The 24,630-nt window shown below is 35.4% G+C and overlaps 1 protein-coding gene across 1 annotated transcript in view; it reads right to left on the bottom strand.

The window, feature by feature from the left end:
• The window catches only part of oca2 (oculocutaneous albinism II), an 83,803-nt gene extending 65,038 nt beyond the window's left edge, over window positions 1–18,765 (bottom strand). Inside the window, exons 1-9 of the mRNA XM_051898164.1 lie at window positions 18,396–18,765; window positions 17,169–17,424; window positions 10,658–10,753; window positions 7,500–7,673; window positions 6,717–6,774; window positions 6,504–6,576; window positions 5,802–5,962; window positions 4,738–4,820; window positions 4,274–4,427 (exon numbers count right to left, since the gene is read on the bottom strand). Of these exons, the coding sequence (XP_051754124.1) occupies window positions 4,274–4,427; window positions 4,738–4,820; window positions 5,802–5,962; window positions 6,504–6,576; window positions 6,717–6,774; window positions 7,500–7,673; window positions 10,658–10,753; window positions 17,169–17,424; window positions 18,396–18,471 (1,131 nt within the window). The 5' untranslated portion in view covers window positions 18,472–18,765. The remainder of the gene's footprint in view (window positions 1–4,273; window positions 4,428–4,737; window positions 4,821–5,801; window positions 5,963–6,503; window positions 6,577–6,716; window positions 6,775–7,499; window positions 7,674–10,657; window positions 10,754–17,168; window positions 17,425–18,395) is intronic.
• Between the last annotated feature and the right edge of the window lie 5,865 nt (window positions 18,766–24,630).

The following is a 24,630-nucleotide window of genomic DNA, read 5'->3' as shown; positions in this document are numbered from 1 at the left end:
CAGGCGACAACATCTTCTGATTTTCCGCTCTTCAATCACCCTCTGGACTAAATGCACCGCCTTAAAGTGCACGGTCAGATATCAGCATCTGTTTTCTTGGTGAGAGCACTTGACTGGGACACCTGAATCAAGCTTTGTCTGATGCACCTCTTTCGGTGTCATGTGGCAAGATGGAGCAGTCATTACAAGACTTTGTAATCAGCTAGAAGAGCGAAAGAAGGACAATGACTACATAACATGCAGACTAACAGCTAATGACTCCAGTCTCCAAGGAGCAAGTAATCTGTGTCAGTCCGACAACTTCCCTGAGGGGGAAGAACACTTGGTGCAATGTTGTGATTGTAAGTCTAAAACAGGTCATTAAGATAAATGGTTGAACACTGCTTTCTGAGCAGAATTAATCAGCAACATGGATATACATTGTGTTGCTTTGCATAAGAAAGTATCCTCTGAGACTAATGTTTCTCTGTTTTGTGATTTAAACCAATTACTCTTAATTATAGGCCAAGAAACAGTTTATGGCTAAATTAAATGTCAAAATATGCCTGTGTGAGATGTAATGTTAGTTTTATACCAAAAGCCCCCCAGTTACTGAGAAACTGCTGCTCTAGTCTAATTTAGGAATAATCTATCAGCCATTATTAAAATGTTTACAAGATATCTGCAATTAGATTGTGAAAATACATTATTCATGAATCTTTTAAGGCATATTAATATTTATAAGCACATCATACTATTATATATCTCAGATTTCAGGTTCTGCCCTCTCTTGGGGCAAATGAGTTTTAGCTATCAGAGTTGCTGATGAAACTCACCATCTGAGCCCTTTTAATCAAAGTTTTCAGAGTGCTGATTCTAGATCAGCTCTGAGGATTATCACCAAGCTGCTGTGCAAGGCAGATAGGAAGAACAGGCCCGGGTCAATACAACAAATGCTTCCTTATTTACAATGGGGTCCTAAAGTCTGAGACCACAGACTTCTGTGGAATCTGTAATGCAAATCAAATCTATTTTAACTTGGAAATAAACTCAGTTTTAGATTTTAAACTAAGAAATGTTATGACATAAAATGAACAAGAAATATTTAGGATTCTGCACTTATACTTCGCCACTAATCAAACTAGCTGATTTGTGACACTGACCATGTGAACTCCTGTGTACAAAAGGGTATTGATGATGACAGATATTCTTGCTTCCATTAAAACACAAGACTCTCTTTTGAAGATCTCAAATCATGCCTCAACACAATCATTAGGTTGTACAAACAACTCAAGTGCAAAGGTGGGTCAAACAAAATAACAAGACATTTTGAAAGTCATTTAAATGTTAATTTGTTTTCACTCAAATTGCCATGTTAATAATGTAATTATAAAAAATATTACATTTGAAAAATTCTAAATAGGGAGCATTTTTACTAGTAGTCCAAGGCTTTTGAAGTTCAATGTCCAGTACTGTATTATATCATTTGATTCAGCAGTCTATTAAAAGCTGATTATGAGGGCACAATCTGGGCAGCTGCACCTTCCATCTGGCACACACACATACATGTGCGCTATACCATTTGCCATTCAGATCAATAAATGAGAAACAGCAATATTTTTTTTTTAAATGGACTGGGTAATGGTGGCTATGTTTCCTACTATTAAATATCAAGATCAAAAAGTTACAGAAGTATAAATGAACATAGAGGCACATGTAGACTAAGATGAACCACGTGAGCAAGTGTTGTTTAGGTGTTATGTTACTTCTACTGAAATGTCTTGCTGTGTCGTGTGAGGCATTCATCATTACAAATAAACAGACCGCACTCAGCTGGACAGCAAAGCTTCTCGGTTTTTCTTTTTGATGATTTCTAAAAAGTCTGAGAACTAGATCTTTGAGTTCATATACAGATTATAGTTGACTGAAGTTAATATACCAAGGAGTAATAATTTCTCTTAATGTTTTAAAATGGCCAGCATTCCAATAGAATAGAATAGAATAGAATAGAATAGAATAGAATAGAATTAGGGCTGACAACATAACTCATTAATTTGGTGCAATTAATTATGGAAAAAAATAACGTGTAAAAATTATTAATGCTTTTAACACACCCTGCCCTGGCCCAAACCTGTACGTCATCTTACATTGCATGTAGTTTAGTTACGAGCATGATGTAGGGTATAAAACGGTTACCACACAATACAAATATTAAAGCCAAAAATATGTATCATTGTATCTTTTATGAAATAAACTTTCACTAAAAGCCTTCCTTCCACCGGAAAAAAATAGTCCCTGACCGTGAACAGCAACAGAAGTTACATTATTATGCCATTAGATGGCGGCAAAGACTGTCTTTATGAGTGTGTCAGTCAGTAGCGAAGACCGAATTGTTGTGAACACGGAACAAGACGCTTTGACTAGCACTGTCAGTCATGGGAAAACCCCTTAACTGTTAAAAGGACGATAATACATCGGACATTTAAAGAGATTTTTTTATTATGAACATAGGACTGACCTGAAGGAAAATGCTAAATCTGAATGCAGGTAATAAACTCGCTCACTCAATCTCTTTCTCACAATACTCTTCTACATAAAACAGTAAGCTTCAATGAACAATATCAATTGAGAACATACAGTTTACGTTGCTAAGAGTGGTTGCTAAGGGTGTTGTGTAGTGATACACAGAACCGTTGGGTGAAGCGGTCATAGCCGTGTTTTATCGTGAATAAAACACAGCTATTGACCAATCAGAATCAAGGACAGGAACTAACCGTTTAATAAATTATAATAAAGCAGTCAACAATGTGATTATCTGATGAACTTTACCTGTTATCTGTTCTCAAAAAAAGTACCCCGGTTTTAAAAGCACCTAATCAGCAAAAAATTCAGTCATTAGTTTGATTTTAAAAACAGAATGTATATTTTCTTAGCACCTTGATGACAGTGTAGCCACATTTATGAAGCATTAGTATAAACGTCATGTTTCGGTAAAAGTGGAAACATGGGCCCCCAGTGTCTCCATTAGCATTCACAAAGGCCTAATTAAACTATTCAAGACACAGCATGTTGTCCCTCCTGAAGAAATAAATGTAATTAAGAAGGGAGGTCCCCTCTGCCCTCATATCCCCCTGGAGCCACACTAAAACGGAGCTTTCTCGCAAACTCTAAAAAGTGTGCACTACAGGGAGAAGAGAAAGTTAAAAATGTGGAGGAGTGTTTTGCTGTGAGGCTCTGTAATAATCTACATCCCTTAAGAGCTGTTCACACTAACAGAGATATATAGTGACCAAAAAAATGAATAAATATAAAAATGGAAATGATTCATTTCACTGGAGAGCTGGCCATTTCAGTCAACATGAGCGAAAGACCAGAAAATTGAGTTCTACTACTACAATAAGATCCAAAATAGTCCACTAGTGAAAATGCTTCTATTTAATACAATTTTATAATGAATTAAATTATCAGCATTTGAGTGAATGACAGAATGTCTTATTATTCAGTATGTCCCTCTGATTGACAGCAGCACTCAAGCTGCATGAACTCCACAAGTTTGTCCAAAACTGGATGTTTCATGTTATCAGCATGATTTGCAGTATGCATTTTTGCTTCAATGGAAGCAAGGGACATCTGACATTTTCGACAAAGGAGTTCACATGGTCAGTGTCACAAAATTGCTTATTTGATGAGTGACCTAGAAATAATGCAGAAGAATCCTTTACTTTTCCTCATAACTTTTCTCCATTTAAAATTTTGCAAAAGCTCAAAACTGTATTTTCAAGTTAAAAGGAAAAATTAAAATTGCTTTCTGATATTTGGACCAATACAATTTGGTGTTGCAATAAAATATGACCAGCTAAATCCACTTTTCGATTCATACATCGGTTTTAGATATTCCAAAAATCCAACATACTTCGGTGGAATCAGTTTGTGTGGGCCTGGGCCAGTAGAAACCTCTTCCTGTTAACTTTAGTAGAGCCCAGTGACCTCTAGTGCTCAACAGCGGTACAAAGAAAAATCATGAATAGCCACTGCTTAGGACTTATCAGTATAGCGCTGGATCTGCAAGCACAACTTTTACCCACCGTGACATCTACTCTTCCTGAGAAGTTACAAAAGACTACAGACATGTACATACAAACCTCAGTCGATTCTGCACAGAGTCAATGTGGCAAAACAGCCAAGATGATCTTGTTTATGGGGATGAAATATGGGGATGAGTCATGAAAGACCATTGAATGGATTATCTTGCAGTGTGAAAAGAATGTCTTCACACCGACACCTCATATTTTACCTCAAAGATGATGAGCACATAGACTCCTGCCAGGATCAATCCAGCGATAAGCACCTGTGTTTCCACGGTTACATAGAGCGACTGGTGAGTCATGGACAGAGGGACCACCTGACTGTCTAACAGAAAGGCCTGCACACTGATCAGAATAGGAGCGCTTGAGGGGAAGACAAAGAGACAGATTACAGAGGTGGAGACACATTAAAGCACAAACCATGACAGGAACTACTGCAAAACCCATTATCACATGATCACATTTACTGAACTATAAGCTCAATTTAAAATCTGATTAACTTAAAATCTGAAATCTGACAGTTGTGTGACAAGATTATTCTACATTTTCAATATTCAGTAGATGCAATAATATGCACTGTATAACATGAAATGTCTTTGCATTTGGTCCTGGCTTTGCCAGTTCATTAATGGAACTGTGCTGATCTTGTGTGATGAGGAATGTGTAATCGTACCTGCTAACCATTTCAAATGTCCTTGTTCTCATAATTTGGTCACTTCGTTGGGAATGCAATGGTATTGTCCAGTTATAAAGGACCTGTTGGAAAAATCTTACCGTTTATATTGTGAATGTTTAGAATAATCTCCATATAGACTATTCAAGAAAAGAAAATATTTGCTATTTATATTTCACATACAGCAGCCTCAAAAAGTATTTGGATATTATAAGTGACACATTAAAATGTATAAATGCCTTTACATGATATACTACAATATAATAATATAACAATATAACAACCAATATAATAATACAAAACAGTATAACAACATTTATTTGGCACTTATTTTAAATACATACATATATTAAGACTTATTATATTATATTATATTATTTTACATTATATTATATTATATTATATTATTTTATACCATTCAAATGTTTGGGGTCAGTAAGATATTTTTTTTTTTTTAAGAAATTACTTTTATGCTGTTCTTTTGAATCAACTTTCTATTTAAAGAAACCTGGAAAAAATGTATCACAGCTTCCACAAAAATATTGACCAGCACAACTGTTTTCAACATTGATAATAATGAAATGTTCATAGAGCACCAAATAATATTAATATTTACTGTAATGGTTATAATGGCTGCTGAAATTCAGCTTTGTCATCACAGGAATAAAATGACATTTTAAAACATTAAATATAAAACAGTAACTTTAAACTACAGTCTTTAAACAGTATTACAGTCTGTAATAATATTTTTTACTGGTTTTACATTTTTATCAAATCAATGCAGACTTGGTGAGCATAAGAGACTTTCAAAAACATTAAAAAAAAAAATCTTACTGGCCCTAAACTAAAGCATAAATACACTTTTAAAGCTAAATGTTTCACAAAATTAAGACAAAAATAATTTTGACACTGTCTGGTTGCCATACATTTTGAAATGTGTCTATAGTAACCACAGATGAAGGTCATCACAATGAGTCTTTAACTATATTTAATAATAGTTTATTCTGCTGGTAAGATAAAGCACATAACTGTTCCTTTCGACTGTGTTGAATAACAACTCTAACCTGCTGAGCTCTTCTCCGGCGAGGCCCTGCCTCCTCAGTCTGCTCCACCTGGATCAGAATATACTCCTGGGCCTCTTGTACTGCTTCCATCCCTCCCAAAAACGGCCCACCAACCTGCAGCTTCAGCAGGGAGTTGTCACGAAAATCAGTAAGATTCATGGCTACAGTGATCATTTAGGTTAAGGACAACTTCTATGGACTAGGGATATAAAAGAAAATATACAACAAAATATCCATCAAGCGTTAACCCTAGTGTTTTGGAAGAGTTTCGCGAACAGATGTCAGCTGGCCATCGTTTCATTTTGGACAGACAATTCCCTCCCACCAGCAGAAGGTACTTTGCAGCACTTCAGTGCATTGTTCACTCTTCACATTCATCTCTACATCTCTGCAGGACTCACAGATTGCCACAAGTATCAGGCAGATCTGTTGTTATGCACGAAGTCATAGGCAAGACTGTTACCATGACACAGGCCGCTGTAAATAGCAGATGGTGAGATTGTCACAGAAACGGAAATGAATTAGCGCAGCCCTTCAGTGCAATCTCCGAACCAAATATAAAATCCCTGCAGGGTCTGAGGAGTTAGCGCAGTGGCACGCATCATCACAATATTTGACTTGTGCATTAATGATTCTTATTTATCTAGTCAAAGCAAAGCCAAACAATGCAGATTCTCTAAAGTACACAAATGATGAGGATACAGAAGCTCTCAGTAGATGAGACTGCCAGCATCCTCCAGGGGCTCTCCCTGTCAGGATACATGCTAAAAAACAGCTGATGATTCAAATAAATATAGTTATTTCAAAGTGTCACAAAGGCAGACAAATAAAATTCGAGCTATGTAAGTAATAGAATCATATTATTCTATATTACAGAAGAACTTCATAAACGTTGATCAGGCCTGTACAACTTACTGAACAGAGAACAACAATGATGAAGATGGTGATGATTTTTGTTGTCCTTAAGCAATATCTGTAAAAGCAAATGTAGGCATTTGTTATGACATCTACTTTGCAACAGAAACACAGTTAATGTGTCCCAGACAGTCGTTAACAGAGGGGATTTTGAATTAGAGCTACAGTAAAGAGCTTTGCACAACCATTTAATACTTTCTGCCTTATCCTACTCAGCTTTGTTAACTTTGCTTAACTTTAGTTAGTTTGTGGTCGGTAAGATTTTTAAATATTTCTGAAAAAAGTGCCCTATGCTTACAAAGGATGTGTTTATTTGATCAAAAACACAGTAAAAAACAATTTAAAAGAACTATTTTCTTTTTTTAAATGTTTTAAAATGTATTTTATTGCTGTGAAGGCAAAGCTGAATTTTCAGCAGCCATTACTCCAGTCTTCAGTGTCACATGATCCTTCAGAAATCATTCTAATATGCTGATTTGGTCCTTAAGAAACATTTTTTATCATAAATGTTGAACAGTGAATACGTGAATAAATGAAAACAGTTAATATTTTTGTGGAAACTCTCATACATTTTTGCCAGGATTCTTTGATGAATAGAAAATGAATACTAATATGAATCAAAAGTTCAAAATAACAGAAATAGTAGAAATAATAATATTATACATTTCTTTACTGACACTTTTGATCAATATGTCCTTGCTGAATAAAACAATTTCTTTCCCAAAACAAATCTTATCTGACCCCAAATTTGGAATGGTTTGAATGGTTGAATGTATGCCATACCTGATGGGGGATGATAGTTTGAAGTAATGTTCACATTTCTCCATGGATGTGATGTGGGACAGACTGGTCACCTCACTGCCAAGCCTGCACCTCCTCTCCAATTCAGCAGAGCTAGCCTCCCATGATTCCTCTCCAGACCCCAGGCTGGGCTCATGCAGCGTCATGTAGGTTATACTGCATAAAACAGTATAAAAACAATGGGTTAGACACTGTGGTGCTTGCCAAATATTGCTCTGTTTGAGTGATCACAGACATTAGATATCTGTTTAGGTGCAAAAATTTAATAGTTTGACCTGGGAAACCTGTTTGAAACAATCATTAATTTTAGAGTCCCACTCGATCCTGCTAGTCGCATAGGAATTAAACACTTTACCAATTATTTTCACATTTTAGGCTAGTTGTGAAAATCCACTAACTCTAAGCTAACTTTTACTATCATCCAAAGTAAAAAATATATCTGATTCTCTTCTGCAGGTAGAAAGCGATCATTCATCTAAATGCTAATAGCAGCCACACGACAGAGATTAAGACCAAAGAAAGGTGTTAAAAGCCTTTTATGCTACACAGTTCTGACGAATTCATGCTAAGACAGGATACAAGTTCCTAGGCATAACTAGAGGTTTTTGTGTTGATTATAGGCAGCAAGATAGATTATTCCAACTGAGAACACAATATAATCGCTTGCGGCATTAGCATTCAGCTCACTGCCTTACAGAGGGAATGAAAAATGTATTACCGAGGGCAGCAGATAGCAGCCAGCCATATTAGCACTATGACAACAGTTTACTACATGTAGGCTCCTTGATCTCAGAGGGCTGTTATGATAACACAGAGAAGGGGTCTGTGGTGTTACTGTAGGGGGCCCACCAATTGTTTGATACCAAACTAATGTGTGAAAAACTGAATTATGTTAAACAAAATGAATTTTAATTTAACTACAGCTAGTACAGCAAGAAGCTAAACATCAGCAGTGTTTCATTATTAAAATATAATGGGTTACACTTTATTTTAAGGTCAGGTGGCATAGTTACATTATACGTACTCATATAAGTAATGAGTTATATTATTTAACTACATGTACTTACTATAGAGTTGTGGTTACGGTTAGGTTTAGGGTTAATTACTTGTAATTATGCATAATTTACTGTTACGACTATAGTAAGTACATGTAGTAACGTTTAACTGTCACGTTAAAATAAAAAGTTACCATATAATGTGACGTATATTACTCTGTACATTAAAAAATGTTATTTTAATGGCTTTGCAATTTAAGAATTATGACAAAGTTTTATAAATACATTAATATGGTACTATATGTTATTATAGGCCGAGTTCAAAAAGCAATAAGGCAGTGGTTCTTAACCTTTTTGACCTCATATATCCAGGTTTTTCAAAACTAGGGGAATCACTGTTCTTCAAAGAAAAAAAAAATCCTACTGGGCCCCGACCCTATGGCTGAGAAAGACTGCAATAAGGGTCCCAGAGGAGACTGAGCCTGGTTTCTCCCAAGATTTCTCCATTTCTGTCTCCAATGGAGTTTGGGTTCCTTTCCACTGTCACCTTTTGGCTTTCTTAGTTGGGACACTAAATATTCGGAAATATTAATGACTTGAATACACTATTGGTTGAGAACTGAACTGAGCTGGATGATTACATCACTGTTTTCTCCAGAGCTGCTTTATAGATGTATTGAACTCCATGTGAACTTTACACAGTTATTGAATGGAACTGAATCAACACTGAACTGATTTCAACTTAATAATGTCTGTGTACTATTGTCTTTTTTAGAGCTGCTTTACAGGAGAATTGAACCATTATTTTCCTGTTTATCACTGTAAAGCTACTTTGAAACAATCTGTAAAGTTAAAGGTAAAGTGCTTATAAATAAAGGTGACTTGACCTTACATAGACAAACAATGAATACATTAAAATCCTGTGTTTGATTCAATTTGAATTTTCATTAGCAATGAGAGAAGGCTTATCCTACTCAATCCGGCTTTATATGAGATTTTCTTATTGTACCTGATAAAATAAAGTTTAGTGAAAATAGCAATATTCAGCATTGAAGAGAACATTTTGTTGGGACATCCCAACAAAATTAAATACAGGTGTAATCCTTATGCCTATGACTCTTCAAACATTGTTACATAAAAATCAGTGGCTTTAGAGTTCTGGTAGGGATGCATGGGTGAATCAAGGACACATGCTGAGGAAAACAGGAAATAAATGGAACAATAAACAAAATGACTTGAAGAACTAAGAACTACTATAGTTGCTTCCCACATAAAAAATATTGATTTGTATACAAAAATACAAAATGTTTTAAATGGAAAATTGGAGATTGTTATGCAAATAACATGGCTAATAATAAAATATCCCTGACTTGTTAAGTGAACTGCGCTGTGAAAATTTTTCCAGTCTGGGATCACATTCAATCTGTTGGAATCATTCCCTATTATTATAGAGCCTGGCAACTGAGAGTGCAGATAGCGTACTGCAGGCAGTGTTTGGTTTAATTAAGAAGTACATAGAGGTCAAGACCACTTCATGATATCAAAATGCCATACATTATGTAAGGAACTGTGTTTGCCTTCAACCTGGCAATATATAAAGTAATTGTTGAAAATGAAGGTCACAAAGCCACTTTTTCTCATTACTGAATGAGAACAAGGTCGGTAATTACAGACCCCAGGTAATATTCATACAGCTGTTCTGCAGAAGCCTCCTTGACTAAAGCAAAGTCAACAGGTCTTTAGAATCTGCAACTTTGGAAGAAAGATGCAGAAATTTCCTGTGTACAATTGATTAATGCTTTATAATAACTTGCAAAAGAATATGAAATTCTATAACAATTAACAGATGATTAATGAATATTGAAATAGCCAGAAATGCCATTACATTTTGATAGTACAGTTTGGTATATATAATCATATATGAATGCACATCAACCTCAGATCTTGTCAAAGCATTATAAAATGATTGCAAATGACTAATTGAAAAAAAGTTATTATGAAGTATGTGTTCCAGTGGGTTCTTTTTTACTTACAAACCTTCATTGAATTGTTTACTGCTGAACAGAAAAAAAACAAGAACTAAAGAACAACAAAAATGAAATATTGTGAAACCAACTAGGAAATATAGACTATACATAGTCTCACCTGTCATTTTGGGGGAATGTGAGAAGGGGTGACCGTTCTGTGTGGTTGGCTTGGTTGGATTTGCCTTTCAGGAGGTTTACCATGCTGAAGCTGTGCCTGGAAACAAAGAAAGGGGACTTATTAAATCCGAGCATGATGTCTGTCATAAATAACATCTCAGCCACATTTAGAAATCAATTCTTGGCATCCATTTTTAATGACTCTACTATAAAAACAGTCAGCCGAAATAAAATGGAACTAAAAGTCTTTGAGCAGATCTGAAAGTCATTCTTCCTTTTCGGTCTCTTCTTAGTCATCTTTACAGCACTATCAAACATCTCGGTTTAACATGTCAAACAAGGTCTAAGCTACATGATCATAACATAAATGTAGATTTGCAAACAAAGGCACGTGCACAGATAGACCCCAAGTGGTGCTCAAGCACCTGCCTTTTTTGTCTCCGACTAAATAAGTGCCCTTTTCTAAGTGTGCATTTTTCTTTAATTAGACCCATGGCATCAATTCTCAATTAAGTGTGTGCTCGAAAACTACATTTAAAGGGATAGTTCACCCAAAAACTGCATGGTGGCTATGACGAGGGATGAAGAAGACAGGGAGGGGCTTGTGCAGTCTCGTACAGGTTTGGTACAACTTGAGGGTGACTAAATAAAACAACGCCCGCAAAATTGAGGATATGGATATGAAATATGTTATTTTGTCTTCTATGATTATATCATGTGATATCAGTTAAGATATATATTATGAGCAAAAGTGCTGTTTTCCTGAATATCAGAACGACTGCAAATGTAATTTTAATATTTTCATTTTAATACAACAGTTCATGCACAGTAGGCTAATGTAAATTTTGACTGTTCATTTCATGAAAGAAAATAGTTCTGAACAAAGCAGTTACATCTCCCTGTAACACAGGCTGCGTTTAAAACCTTAAGCAGCTAACTTGTTGCCTCGCCTCAGGCAATTACTTGCAGGCAGCGTTTGTGCACGAAGGTACCTCACAAAACTGATTTCGGACAGGCAGCGTAATGGTTTTAAAGATCTACAACAAAATAGCGCGAGCTTTTAATGATAACTAAGTGAATATTTAATTACTACAATAGTAATTGGTCAAAAACTTACATTTACACACAAACTGACTACCAACTGCAACTTTCATCCGCCATCTTTTTTTTTTTTAGCTCAACTGTCACAAAATGGAATGCACAGGATTGGGGGATATTAAAGGCAGCAAAGGATACATTTAAGCTGCCTTCAAAATTTGATCAGATGAAGGTATCTCAGGAGATAGGATCATTTACATTTTCTGTATCATTTTCTGTATCATTTACAGAAAAGTATCATTTCAATTTTTCGTTTCACATTTCTATATTCAAAATTTTACATTTAAAACACTAAGCATAATGCCAACAAATGTAATTAATTTAATATTTTGTAGTAGTCTAATTATGAGAGAGGTGCCCTTTTTTTTACTTGAGCACCTGCCCCCCAAAATGTCTGTGCACGGCCCTGACAGGTTTCATCTCCAAAAGATTAACAGCAATTGTATAAGTCATTCTTCTGATCCATTGTGTCCTCCTACAGCTGTCTGTAGGCAGGCTGTCTTGATGATTTAACTGACACCTCATAACTTGTCAGGGTGAATGTGGGCATCAGGTGGTGTGCAGATTCACAGAGGCAATAGTGTGTCATGGTTATGACAGGTTAAGGACAACATCATTCTGCTTATCTGGGCCTTGAAGACTAAAATAATGTTCTGTCCTTGGTTTACATGCTATAAAACACAGTGGCACGATGAAATAAATCAAACAATTGCTTTGTTACCTTTATCTGTGCCAGTGACAGGCCCATGTAACGCATGAATCCCCCACAAAAGTCAGTGCCACAGTCTCATGATTTTAAAGTTATCTTTTAACTTATGTCATATATCAGATATCCTCCAAGTTTAAAGAAATGGGGAATATAATGCATATAAAACCTGAAATCCTGACCCAAGAAATCAGTTGTTTCTAGTGCAATGTCCCACAAATGTGTCCATAGTGTTTTGCACAGTTGCATTTCTCTTGAGCCTACAGCAGGGGTTCCATGGCAGTAAAGCAGGGGGTCTGCCAATTATTGTTTGATTCTAAACTAATTTTTGTGGATTTTTTTCATTAAAAAATGACTTTAAAATACAGTATTATTAATTAAACAACTACAACAGTAACATTTTACAGTTAAGGTCTCATTTGTTAACAATAGTTAATGCATTAACTATCATTAACTAACAGTGTGCAATACATTTGTTACAGTATTTATTCATCTTTGTTACCATTTGTTAATACAAATACGAATATGTTTGTCTAAATACAAATATGTTCGTTGTTAGTTCGTTGTTAGTTCGACATGTTCACCCATGTCCATTAAATAAATATTAACAGATACAACTTTTGATTTTAATAATGTATTAGTAAGTGTTGAAATTAACAATAACTAAGATTGAGGGCTGCTTAAGAAGTGTTTTTCATTGTTAGTTCAAGTTAACTAATGCAGTTAACCAGGGTTAACAAATGGAAACCTATTGTAAAATGTTAGTAAAACCAAAAAAGCTAAAGTTTCCGCTAAATGTTTAATTGTTATTCCTAAATTAAAATGAATTAAAATTCAATTGTTCTGTATATGGCATGCATCAATAATTATTTTAATGGCTTTGCAATGTAAGAATCATAAACAGTATATAAATATATTAATATGGTACTACACACAAATTGTAGTACCATAATAATATATTTCAATATAATTTGAGCCACTGATAGTATTCCTTCATTTGGTAATCACACTTTATCCTCTCAACCTCCTCAGACAAGGACATCTTTATTTACTGTAGTCATAAAGCAAACATTTCACATCTCATATAGTAAATAACAGGAAAATCAATATGAGTCTCAAGAAGAAGAGGGGTAAGAGAAAGGATTGGTTCTGAGCTATTGCTCAGAGACAACGCCAGTGTTGATATTTTTTGGCCTGTATGAATAGAACAGATGGAAATCCCGAGAATTCTGCAGGCTAATTACTGGAGCCTCTTCAGATTACTAATAATCGTGAAAAATTCTCTGTTTGTCATAATTAATGACAGTTTAAATGGGTAAAGTCCCTCTTATCTCTTCAATTGGCTCTGAGATTGTGTGTGTGAGTTATGGAGAGGCCTTTGCAGAATGCCAGAATAGATCAATGTTGCTCAGCACAGGCCAGACTATAGAGTCAACCCCAGTCCAATTCTAACACATCATTGGGCAAATCCCAAACCTCAGCTGCTTAGCATTACAGAGGACTCAAACAACTCACCCACCCCTACCGATGCCTCAGCTCACTGCAAACAGCTGGGACAGGATGTGTGTGTGTGTGTTGTGTGTGTGTCTGTGTGCTCCAGACAAGACATAATAGCCATGGCCTCCAGGATATATCCTGGTGTTGAGTTTGGGCAAAAGGGAGATTAGACAGGATATTTCGAGGCCTTTAATCCCTCTCTCTGCAGTTACACAACGGAGAGGAGATTTGAAATGTTAGCTCACCGAATGCAGGATTTATAAATGAAGTAAAGCCTTCTCTTATTGTGCCTGGATCTGAGTGTGTGAGGTCCAGATGAGAATGAACGAGGGGGGGGGGGAGTACATAACCCAGTGGGACACCTACCATCCTCTTAGATCTGGCCTAGAATACAAGTCTAATTTAATGCTACTGGAGACACTCAATTTCATTTCATATAAAGATTTGCATTTACAGCATTACAAAAGATTTCTATTTTAAATACAGTAAATGCTGTTCTTTTAAACTTTCCATTCTTTAAAGAATTCTGAAAAATGCATCATGATACCCACAAAAATACTAAGCAGCATAATTGTTTTCAACAATGATTGTGTTTTTGAGCACCAAATCAGCACATTATAATGATTTATGAAGGATCATGTGACACTGAAGAATGGCTGCAGGAATTTAGCTTTGCCATCACAGGAATAAATTACATTTTAAAATATAAAAAAAAAAAAAAAAAAAAAAAATGTAATAATACATTATAATAATATCTTACAATATTGCTGTTTTACTGCATATTTTGATAAAAAAAATAAGTGCAGTCTTGTAGATAAAAGTAAGTGCAATCTTTTGAAAGTTGAGAGACTTTCAAAAACATAAAAATATCTTACTGACCCCAAACCTTTGAACTATGGTTTACATTTGTGTGTATATATAGATAGTAAACATATGAGATTCTTTCTATACTATTGGAAATTTGCCGTAGTTATATATAAACTATGGCATATTTCCCATAGAACAGAAAAAGAGAGTAAACAAGCAACTACTGAAACCTTTTATAAATGGAATATTTCCCATAAGACAGAAAGAGAGAACAAACAACTATTGAAATGCATATTTTGTGATGTGTTGTGTGATGTGATCAGCTGATTTCATTGAGAGCAGCGGTTATCATTAAAGGATTCCTGCAGGAAAGCAGTCATGAGAGTAGAAGCAGATCTGATCTCATGCATGACTAACAATTAACCACGTGATGGCTGAAAACTGTAGTGTCTAATCCGAAAAAAAAATTTTCATAACCACAAGTTTAAGATTAAGACCCCCATCGTCATATTCTACAGTACCATCTCACACACATTTTTTCCCACATATACACACATTTGCAATGACGTTACTACAGTAATGTGACTCCACACGTGAGCACCAATCCTCTTTAGAGTCGATTAGCAGCTGTTTCACACAGAAAAGCTCTCACAAAGGGTTCTGGGGACCTTATATGCCAAATGCGTTCAGCTGAATGTCAGTCATAATAGTAGAAGTGCAATGTTAATGAATTAGCAAAGCACATTTTACATTCGTATTCTTTTTCGCAAAATTAATGATTTTCCCAGCATGAGGTTTCTCAGAAACATATCTTAAAGGTGACGCATGTTATTTTATTCATATTAAAATGCTTTTTAATGTGCAGAGACAACTACAGTATTACAGGCACAACATTGTTCTGTTTGTGCTTTACTTAACTCTACTTCTATAATAAAGGCAAATAAATAATGGGGATCAGGTATGTTTTTGCTTTTTTTTTTCAATTTATGAAGGTGCTGTAAATTGAATTGTTATATTTTATTGTAATTGTACAATACTATCATATTTTGTACATGCAACGTAGCTAGATTTATTGTAAATGAAACTAAATTTATATAATTGTTTCAACAAATTTACCATCAATACAGATGCTGCATCTATTACATCCACCATATTTTCTCACTGACACAACCCCAATTTGGAAACTCTGGGCTTAAAGGGTTAGTTCACCCAAAAATTAAAGTTCTGTCATTAATTACTCACCCTCGTGCCGTTTTACATCCGTAAGACCTTCGTTGATCTTCAGAACACAAATTAAGATATTTTTGTTGAAATCCGATGGCTCCGTGAGGCCTACATAGGGAGCAATGACATTTCCTCTCTCAAGATCCATAAAAATACTAAAAACATATTTAAATCAGTTCATGTGAGTACAGTGGTTCAATATTAATATTATAAAGCGATGAGAACAAATATAAATACAAAACAAAATAACGACTTATTTAGTGATGGCCGATTTCAAAACACTGCTTCAGGAAGATTCGGAGTGTAATGAATCAGCGTGTCGAATCATGATTCGGATCGCGTGTCAAACCGCCAAACTGCTGAAATCACGTGACTTTGGCGCTCCAAACTGCGGATTCGACACGCTGATTCATTATGCTCCGAAGCTTCCAGAAGCAGTGTTTTGAAATTGGCCATCACTAAATAATTCGTAATTTTTTTATTTTTTTTTTGGCGCACCAAAAATATTCTCGTCGTTTTATAATATTAATATTGAACCACTGTACTCATATGAACTGATTTAAATATGTTTTTAGTACCTTTATGGATCTTGAGAGAGGAAATGTCATTGCTCCCTATGTAACGTTAGGCCTCACGGAGCCATCGGATTTAAACAAAAATATCTCAATTTGCGTTCCGAAGATTAACGAAGGTCTTACGGGTGTAAAACGGCATAAGGGTGAGTAATAAATGACAGAATTTTCATTTTTGGGTGAACTAACCCTTTAAAGAAAGTTTACATTTTTTCCCACTTGTAATTATGACTTTGTGATGGCCAGTGTTGGGGGTAGCACATTACAAGTAATGCGAGTTATGTAATCAGATTAATTTTTTCAAGTAACTAGTAAAGTAACACATTACTTTTAAATTTACAACAAAATACCTGAGTTATTTTTTCAAATAAGTACCGCAAGTTAATCTGTTTTCCCATTTATTGTCTGTGACGCCTCTTCCGTCCCTATGTTGAGAGAAATCTTTTCATAAAAAGTAACTAAGTAGTGCAATTAGTTACTTTTTTAGGGAGTAACGCAATATTGTAATGCATTACTTTTAAAAGTAACTTTCTCTAACACTGTTGATGGCCTAAATCAATCTTTCTTACATTACATATCATTTGAAACCCCAAGAACTTCTGTCCTACCTATCCTCTTGATGGACGTCGGTGTAGATTATGCAGTGTCCCGAGGGCATGGCTGCAGCCTGCAGCAATTTCTGTGTCTCTCTTTTCCCAGAGAATCCCTCCAGCAGGCGAAGCTCATCAAAGTTCCCAGCCACAGTGTCAGATTTTCTGCTGCCTACCCTGCTGGAGTGACCCTGGCCTCCAGTTTGAGACATCTCCACCTCAATATTACTCTTATTCTCCAGGTACATCTTCACTCCAGCACACTGGACTGCAACTGGGGGGAGAAGGGGCACATTGAGGTCAAATGATCTTTTAATGCAGCATAGGTGTCATATTCATGGTTAGCAGTTGAGACAGGTCTTTTGAGACTTACATTTCAAAATTAAAATGTAAGAGACTTCTATAAGCCACATAGAATAATGTTATAGAGATTCAGAACTGCATTGCGTATGATTTTATTCCATAAGGATGCACCTGCCCCCTCTAGTGCTTCACATGCTAGCAAATACACTCAAATAAAATTCACATTTTTCCATCAGGACTCGTTGTAATTACCAAGACACGTTGGATATATGTAATAATAAGTATTAATGCACAGAATGAATTTCACAAACAGTATTGTTAACCTCTATTGTTAAAGTGTATGGTCACATTTTATAGCCCCACAGGTCCCTGTGTGATTTTCAAGTCTCAAGCACTTAAAGGTACACTATATCTAGAGGTTACAAAAACAAAACTGAGTGCATTTGGTGGAAGAACATTGTTTTGGTTGTGCTTCGGCTCTGCGTGACTGTGTGGATGAATATGGTTATCCTACTGCTCATAAAACATTCACTACTAGGCTTAAGAGATATAACCAGTTTAGATGGAAAGGATCTCATTCTCAAGCTGACTAGATGAAGACGTTACTGTAGGTATACCCATTGACAGACACAACACTTCCTTGAAAATAAATTCCAGATAATGCTTTACAATGAACTCCGTTTGAGAGCTACATATAGTAATTTATCTGTTTGATAAAATACCTTACTCAGTTGTTATAAAAATAAATGTAAAAACGCCACTCCCACACCATATACGCATCAAAGAAGCCGGAGCAACTTTTCTCTATTTACGGATATGACAAGACACGCATGAGCGAGTAACGTATGTATTTCCCGCAAAAAAAAAAAAAAAAAAAAAAAACATCCCGCTAGGACTCGACATTTTAGACATACACAGTTGCTAACTTCCTTAAGCACTTACCCTCGGAGGAATCCTCGCCGCCATTTTGAAGTGCGTTCAACTTCATCAAGTGGGCGAGGGAAGTTTGGACATACATACCTTCGAGTCTACTCAATGGCTGCGTCCGAAAACTTGGGTAACGTTAGCTGACTTGTTGCCTTGCTGTCTTATCAGGCAATGACTGTGCAGGCAGCATTTGCGAACAAAGGTAAGGTTACCTCAGTAAACTGATTTTGGACAGGCTTCTGAGGCTGCATAACGGTTTAATGATCTACAGCAAAGAGCTTTGTTGATAACTAAGCAAATATTTAATTACCACAAAAGTAATTTCTCACTAGAAATGAGATCAGAAATGGAAAACGTTCGTCAAAAATTTTATATTTACACACAAACTGACCACCAACCGCAACTTTCAGACGCCATCTTAATTTTTTAGCTCAACTGACTCAGAATGGAAAGCACAGGAATGTGGGATATCAAAGGCAGCAAAGGATACTTCTGTGCTGCCTTCAAAAATCGATCAGATAATTGCAGGGCCTAAAATGAACACTCGTTAAGCGCCAAATGCAAGTAAAAATCTGAGTTCTTGAGTTTATGAAATGCTGTCAATCAGCAGTTGGCCGGTAATATTTTTATGAATTCAATGCAGTCTTGTGAGAACATGAACGTGAATGACGCTCAGGACAGTTGGCAGGCCAGTGCAGTCTCTTTACGAAAGTTTAAGCCTTGCCAATTAAAATATTCAAGCGCAAGAAGACGTGAAAAGGAAACTCAATTTGCTACTCGCTGTGTGGGAAGTTTTCTGTGTGGAAACATCCAAAGCACGCTCTCAGAAAGCCATGTCTCACACAGTGTTTGAATACTTTTACGTCTTCTTGCGCTTGAAAATGCCCGTATTGGCAAGTAACCTCGAAAACATAGTTAAAAATTATTTTCGTTAACTGAAAGTTGAAATAAAATAAAATGTAGAATATTTGATTAACATTTTTTAAATCTTTTAAAAGTTTAAGTAGAATTACTAAAACTACAGAAATAAAAATAAATCAAATATTTTAAAGACTAATAAAAAAAGACAAAATCACAAAAGTACTAAAACCTAAACTAAAATTAAAATGGAAACTATAATAAGTATTAAAAAAAACTAATTAAATTAGAATTAAATATTCATGAATATTATAATAGTACATAAATAACACTAAAATAACACTGCCCTACTCTAAATCTAACCACTTCAATCTAAAATAGAGATGGAGAGGTCTATACACACAAAATATTGTGACCACTGATCTCTAAAATATAGTCACATAATACAATATAATACAACTATTATATAGATATTCTAAGCCATTATGAAGTCAAAGTATTTAAAGGTGTTAAATGTGATGGCATGCAATACATTTATCTCAGTCATTAAATACAATAAAATTAAACTTACTAATTCCATGAATTCAATTTTCTATGAGTCTATTCAATACTGAAATCCCTAACCCTAAGAATGAGCAATGATAATAGTTTTAGCAAGCGCCACTCATTAGATTGACATTATTAAACAGCTCCCCCTAGTGGAAATTGTGAGAAGTCAGGGCACAAAATTAAAAAAAGACTTTTTTTTACTAGCAGACTGCCTCTTGAAAAAAGTCTCAATTGCAGCAGATCGAGCTTACTGAAAATTCATTTTTATATAATAGAGTATGACATCACTTCACACACGCCTATGTAATTTTAGCATTATTTCTGTCTATGACCAATCCTTTTGATGTGTTTGTGCAGAAAAAAGAGAGCCATTATGTCCTTGAGACAACAACTTAAGTGTTTGTAGTCCTTAGCAACCACGGGGAGTGAGAAAAAACAAACCAACTTAAAAGTGGTACGACTAATCAATGAGAAGCCAAAACAATAATGTTTAAGGAATAATTAGTTATGGGGCTGATAAACCCCTTTCTGGAGTGTCCATGGTAATTGGATTAGGACTAGAGGTTGCCCTTTTCTCAAAGAGCCGTGTGCTACAGTCCACACACAGAGGAGAGTCATTGTGTGTTGAAAGCTCAAGGTCTGCCTTAATGGATGCTTGGGCATATCAGTGACCTGTGACCAAGTGACCGGTGCTTGTTTGATTTCCGTTCCTCGCTGTTGCAAACAAGCTCCATTGTGCCAGTGGTCAATACAAAGTGCTCACTGTAAATGTGTTAACACAGCTTGCAGAAACATGTAATCTGCCATAGAGTGGAATTTCTCTGTCTACCCCTCTTCAAATAAGGCCTGGCTCTAGTTTAGAGATGGAAGGTGGGCCGTACTTTGCGAGTCTCAGGGTGGGCCGAACAGTGGGAGGGTGCAGGATTCAAAAGCAGACTCAGGTGCAGATGACATTACTTGCAAGTCATTCTGCAAAAACCAAACATTAGTGTTGAATTATTTATTAACTTTGTCAAATTTTGTTGTTAAATCAGTGGTTCAGAATTTTACTTTACTCCATCTCATAATGTTATGAGATGTTTACTTATTAAAACTAAGATAGATAGATAGATAGACAGACAGTCAGACAGTCAGATTGACGGATATATGGATGGATGTAGGCCTGCAAATTAGAGCAAAGGTTTGAGGCTTTTCCTCTGAATCAGAGCAATATTAATCTGCTTAAAAAACCTTAACACACACAAAGCTCTCACACACTTTCTCCAGACATTACTGTACATTCCTTTTTACTCCCTCCCTCCTCTCTCTCAGTGTGGGAAGAAATATTATAATCCATTGAAAAATGCATTCAGTACAAATACTGTGTATGAAAATGAGACCATTTCAAAGTAAATAAAAAACGCAGAGTGATTTTTTTTTGTGTGTGTGTGGATATAAAACGCAAATTGCAACCCACACTTACGTAAAATAAAATATAATATTGAAATGACAGTCTGAAATATTAATATTCAACATTTAAATTACATCCAAAATCAAATATACACTATATGCAAATTATAATTGAATTGTACATACACTGTTGTAATTTTGTAATCCTTAACTAAAAAGTCTTTCTTTTTTAGTTTGTTCAGACTATAGAAATAGAATTAAAAATATAGGGAAATATTTTACCTATCATATATAATTTTAACTGTATAAAAAAATTTTTGCAACAAAACTTAATTCCTTACCTGACAATGCAGAGAATTAAATGAAGTGGGCAACAAGATAATGAATGATGAAATGATGATGATGATGATGATGATGATATTATAGCATTAAAACGAAATTAAAAAGTCAAAAAAAAGGTCCGGTGGGTCCAAACAGGTCTGACTAGCTCACGAGTGCCGCACACAGGCTACAGGTTTTCATGAGCTCAAGAGGAGGAGGAGGAGGAAGATGCTCACTCTTAAATGGAAGTTGTAGACTTCTTCTGTAAGAAGGAGGGAGTGACCCACAAAAAAACTCTGCACATAGACAGGAGAGAGTGAAAGAGTAAATACACAGCCCTCCCTCTTTCCTGTTCTCTCACAGACCCTTGGATACCTTGTGGAAGTGGACACTCATTAACAATGTGAGTTTAAGGCATGCCCAACTTTCCCTCAAATGCCTGAAGACACCCACCCCTTCAAACCAAAACAATACACACAATGATCGTTTTAATCTGTTTCTTGTGCCCACACTCAAATATTACTCACTAGCAACTTACTATGTATGACGTTATTGCTTAAAGCTTCTCTTACTTGCACTAGTTGAAGGAATCTCACTGCCCTACTTTACATCCGTCTTACTGCCCAAGACCTGCATTTACAAGGAGTGGTCCAATCCTCTCTCGAAGATATTCCTATGTAAAAACAAAAACAATTTAATATCTCAGTCTCCAAAATTGATACTCAAAACAGTTGATCAGTCTCTTGAGGTGCAAAAAAAAGAGCAATATGAGCAATAACAATTTTGCCTAGTCCTATTCTGTTTATTTTACAGCTTTACATAATATTTCCACATTTCTCTACAATCTGCAATGTAAAATGTTCAAGCATCAATTTAAAAAACAAATAAAAAACATCTGAATTTACAACTCAACCGGTGTCAGCACTAATGAGGAGACATACCGTGCAGATCAATGGCACGGTTCACAGAGATGGCAAATTAACCATGAAATTCAATGTCAGAGGTCATATGACATCATCATCTTTATGCATCAGAGGAAATGATATAGCAGAAAAGACCTAAAATATCTAGAAGTGGGGTGGCAAACTGTTGACACACAGTTCTATGCAGGGACTCAATGATCAAGTGCATTGCACCCAAAATTATAAACTTTCTTACATGCCATTGTGAATCACGTTTCAGAATAAAATGAATGTGAAAATTTTATGAAGCAGCCAGAATAAAAGCAGAAGAGAGCTCAATGATCATGGAGGTGATGTGGTGTATCACACGGGTCGGAAAGAGTGTCGTTGATCGCTGTGGGGAAGAGGAAAGAGTGAAAGAGACTTTCATGTGACTTCTAGTAGTTTCTGGATTTTGGCCCAGTGCGCAGAGTCTGAGGTCTTCACTCATCTGCACTTTTCTCTGAGGGTTATGGCCAATATAACAACACAGAATTTTCATACAAGACAGATTTTTATGCACACGTACATTAAATGTACATTAATGCAGTCCAAAAATCTGAGACCACATTGGGAAAATACAAAACAAAAAGCAATGCAAAACAAAAAAACTCAGCAAAAAGAAAAAACCTAAGCAAAATTAAACAAAAATCAAAAACTAAGCAAAACAAAACAAAAAACTAAGCAAAACAAAAATACTAAGCAAAATGAAAAAAAACTAAGCAAAACAAAACAAAAACTAAGCAAAATTAAACAAAAAACAAAAACTCAGCAAAACAAATAAAAACTAAAAACAAAAAAATAAGCAAAATGAAAGAAAAAAAAAACAAACTAAGCAAAATAAAACAAATAAACAAAAATTAAAAAAAAAAAAAAACTCAGCAAAATGAAACGAAAAAACAAAAACTAAGCAAAACATAACCAAAACAAAAAACTAAGCAAAATGAAACAAAAACTAAGCAAAACAAAAACTAAGAACAACAAAATAAATAAACAAAAATGAAAAACTAAGCAAAACCAAACAAAAAACTAAGCAAAACGGAGAAAAAAAACAACAACCATGTTTTGGTATAAAATGCATATGAAATATAGATTTGTCTAGGTCACTAATGAAACAAGAAAATCTGTGATATTAACTCATTGGATCATAACTTGTAGAGATCATGTTCAAGTGGTGCTGTCATTAAGGTAAAAGGGGGACTTTTTCCTCATTTTAATATGTACTGATGAAGGCATGATACTGATGAGAGATGACTGATTTGAGAGTAATCAGTAAGATAAACTATTCCTTCAATCATACAGCTGTTTTGATTAATGTATATTTCCTAAGCACTTCCTGCATAGTCCTCAAAGAATAAACCCTGGATATGATGTACCAGTAAGAGTGATCCTGTGCATGGGAGCCCATTTAGTGTACATTAGAATCGGAAGAGACTGTGAAACCCACTGAGGTGCATAATTGGACTTTGTAAGGTCAAATAGAGTCTTCAGATAATGAGGAAAAGAGACACACAGAGGTAAAGTATCCAGTATGTGGCTATTGAGATCCCATAAAACATCCAACAGACCCAGCCATCAAAGGATCCCATCCGTCTGAGCTCTCCTAATCGCAAAATTCCTCTAAAGTCAGTTATGAAAAAATTGCCCACACACATGCCCTCCTACAGTGGTGGGTGCTTATGCAACGCTACCGAATGTATTCAACACTTCTTACATAACATTTCATTTACTGAATCGACAGGAAGAGCAAGAAGAGTACAGGAACACCTCAATTTTAAGAGGAATTAAAGCTGCATTTCAGAAAATATTCATTGAGGTCCACTAAAAATATTGAGAGTATTATTTGAGAGTATCATATAGTATAAATTCTATAATACTATATGACAGTAAATTTGTTTTAGTATTTTGCAAAATAACTACATTTCTTATGAATATAGATTTATAATGTTGGCCATCATTTTGGTTATTGCGCAAAATAAAAAAATATTACCATAATATTGTTTGGCATGTATTTGCCAAATAATGCTTTTCACAAACCAAACCACAATTTGTTTAACACAAGTGTTTTGTTTTTCTCAGGCTGTTTGAACGATTTATGAGAGAATGTACAGTAAAGTCAGACCTTGCTGCTGCATTCTAAATGAAGTACAGTTTTACATCCCTGGTTCACTTCTTCTGTCTGCCTGGAGCCA

The sequence above is a fragment of the Ctenopharyngodon idella genome, chromosome 6 (genome assembly GCF_019924925.1).
Source record: "Ctenopharyngodon idella isolate HZGC_01 chromosome 6, HZGC01, whole genome shotgun sequence".
Classification (NCBI taxonomy): domain Eukaryota; kingdom Metazoa; phylum Chordata; class Actinopteri; order Cypriniformes; family Xenocyprididae; genus Ctenopharyngodon; species Ctenopharyngodon idella.
Note: the sequence above shows the minus strand (reverse complement) of the source record. Positions and strands in the feature narration are given on the sequence as shown.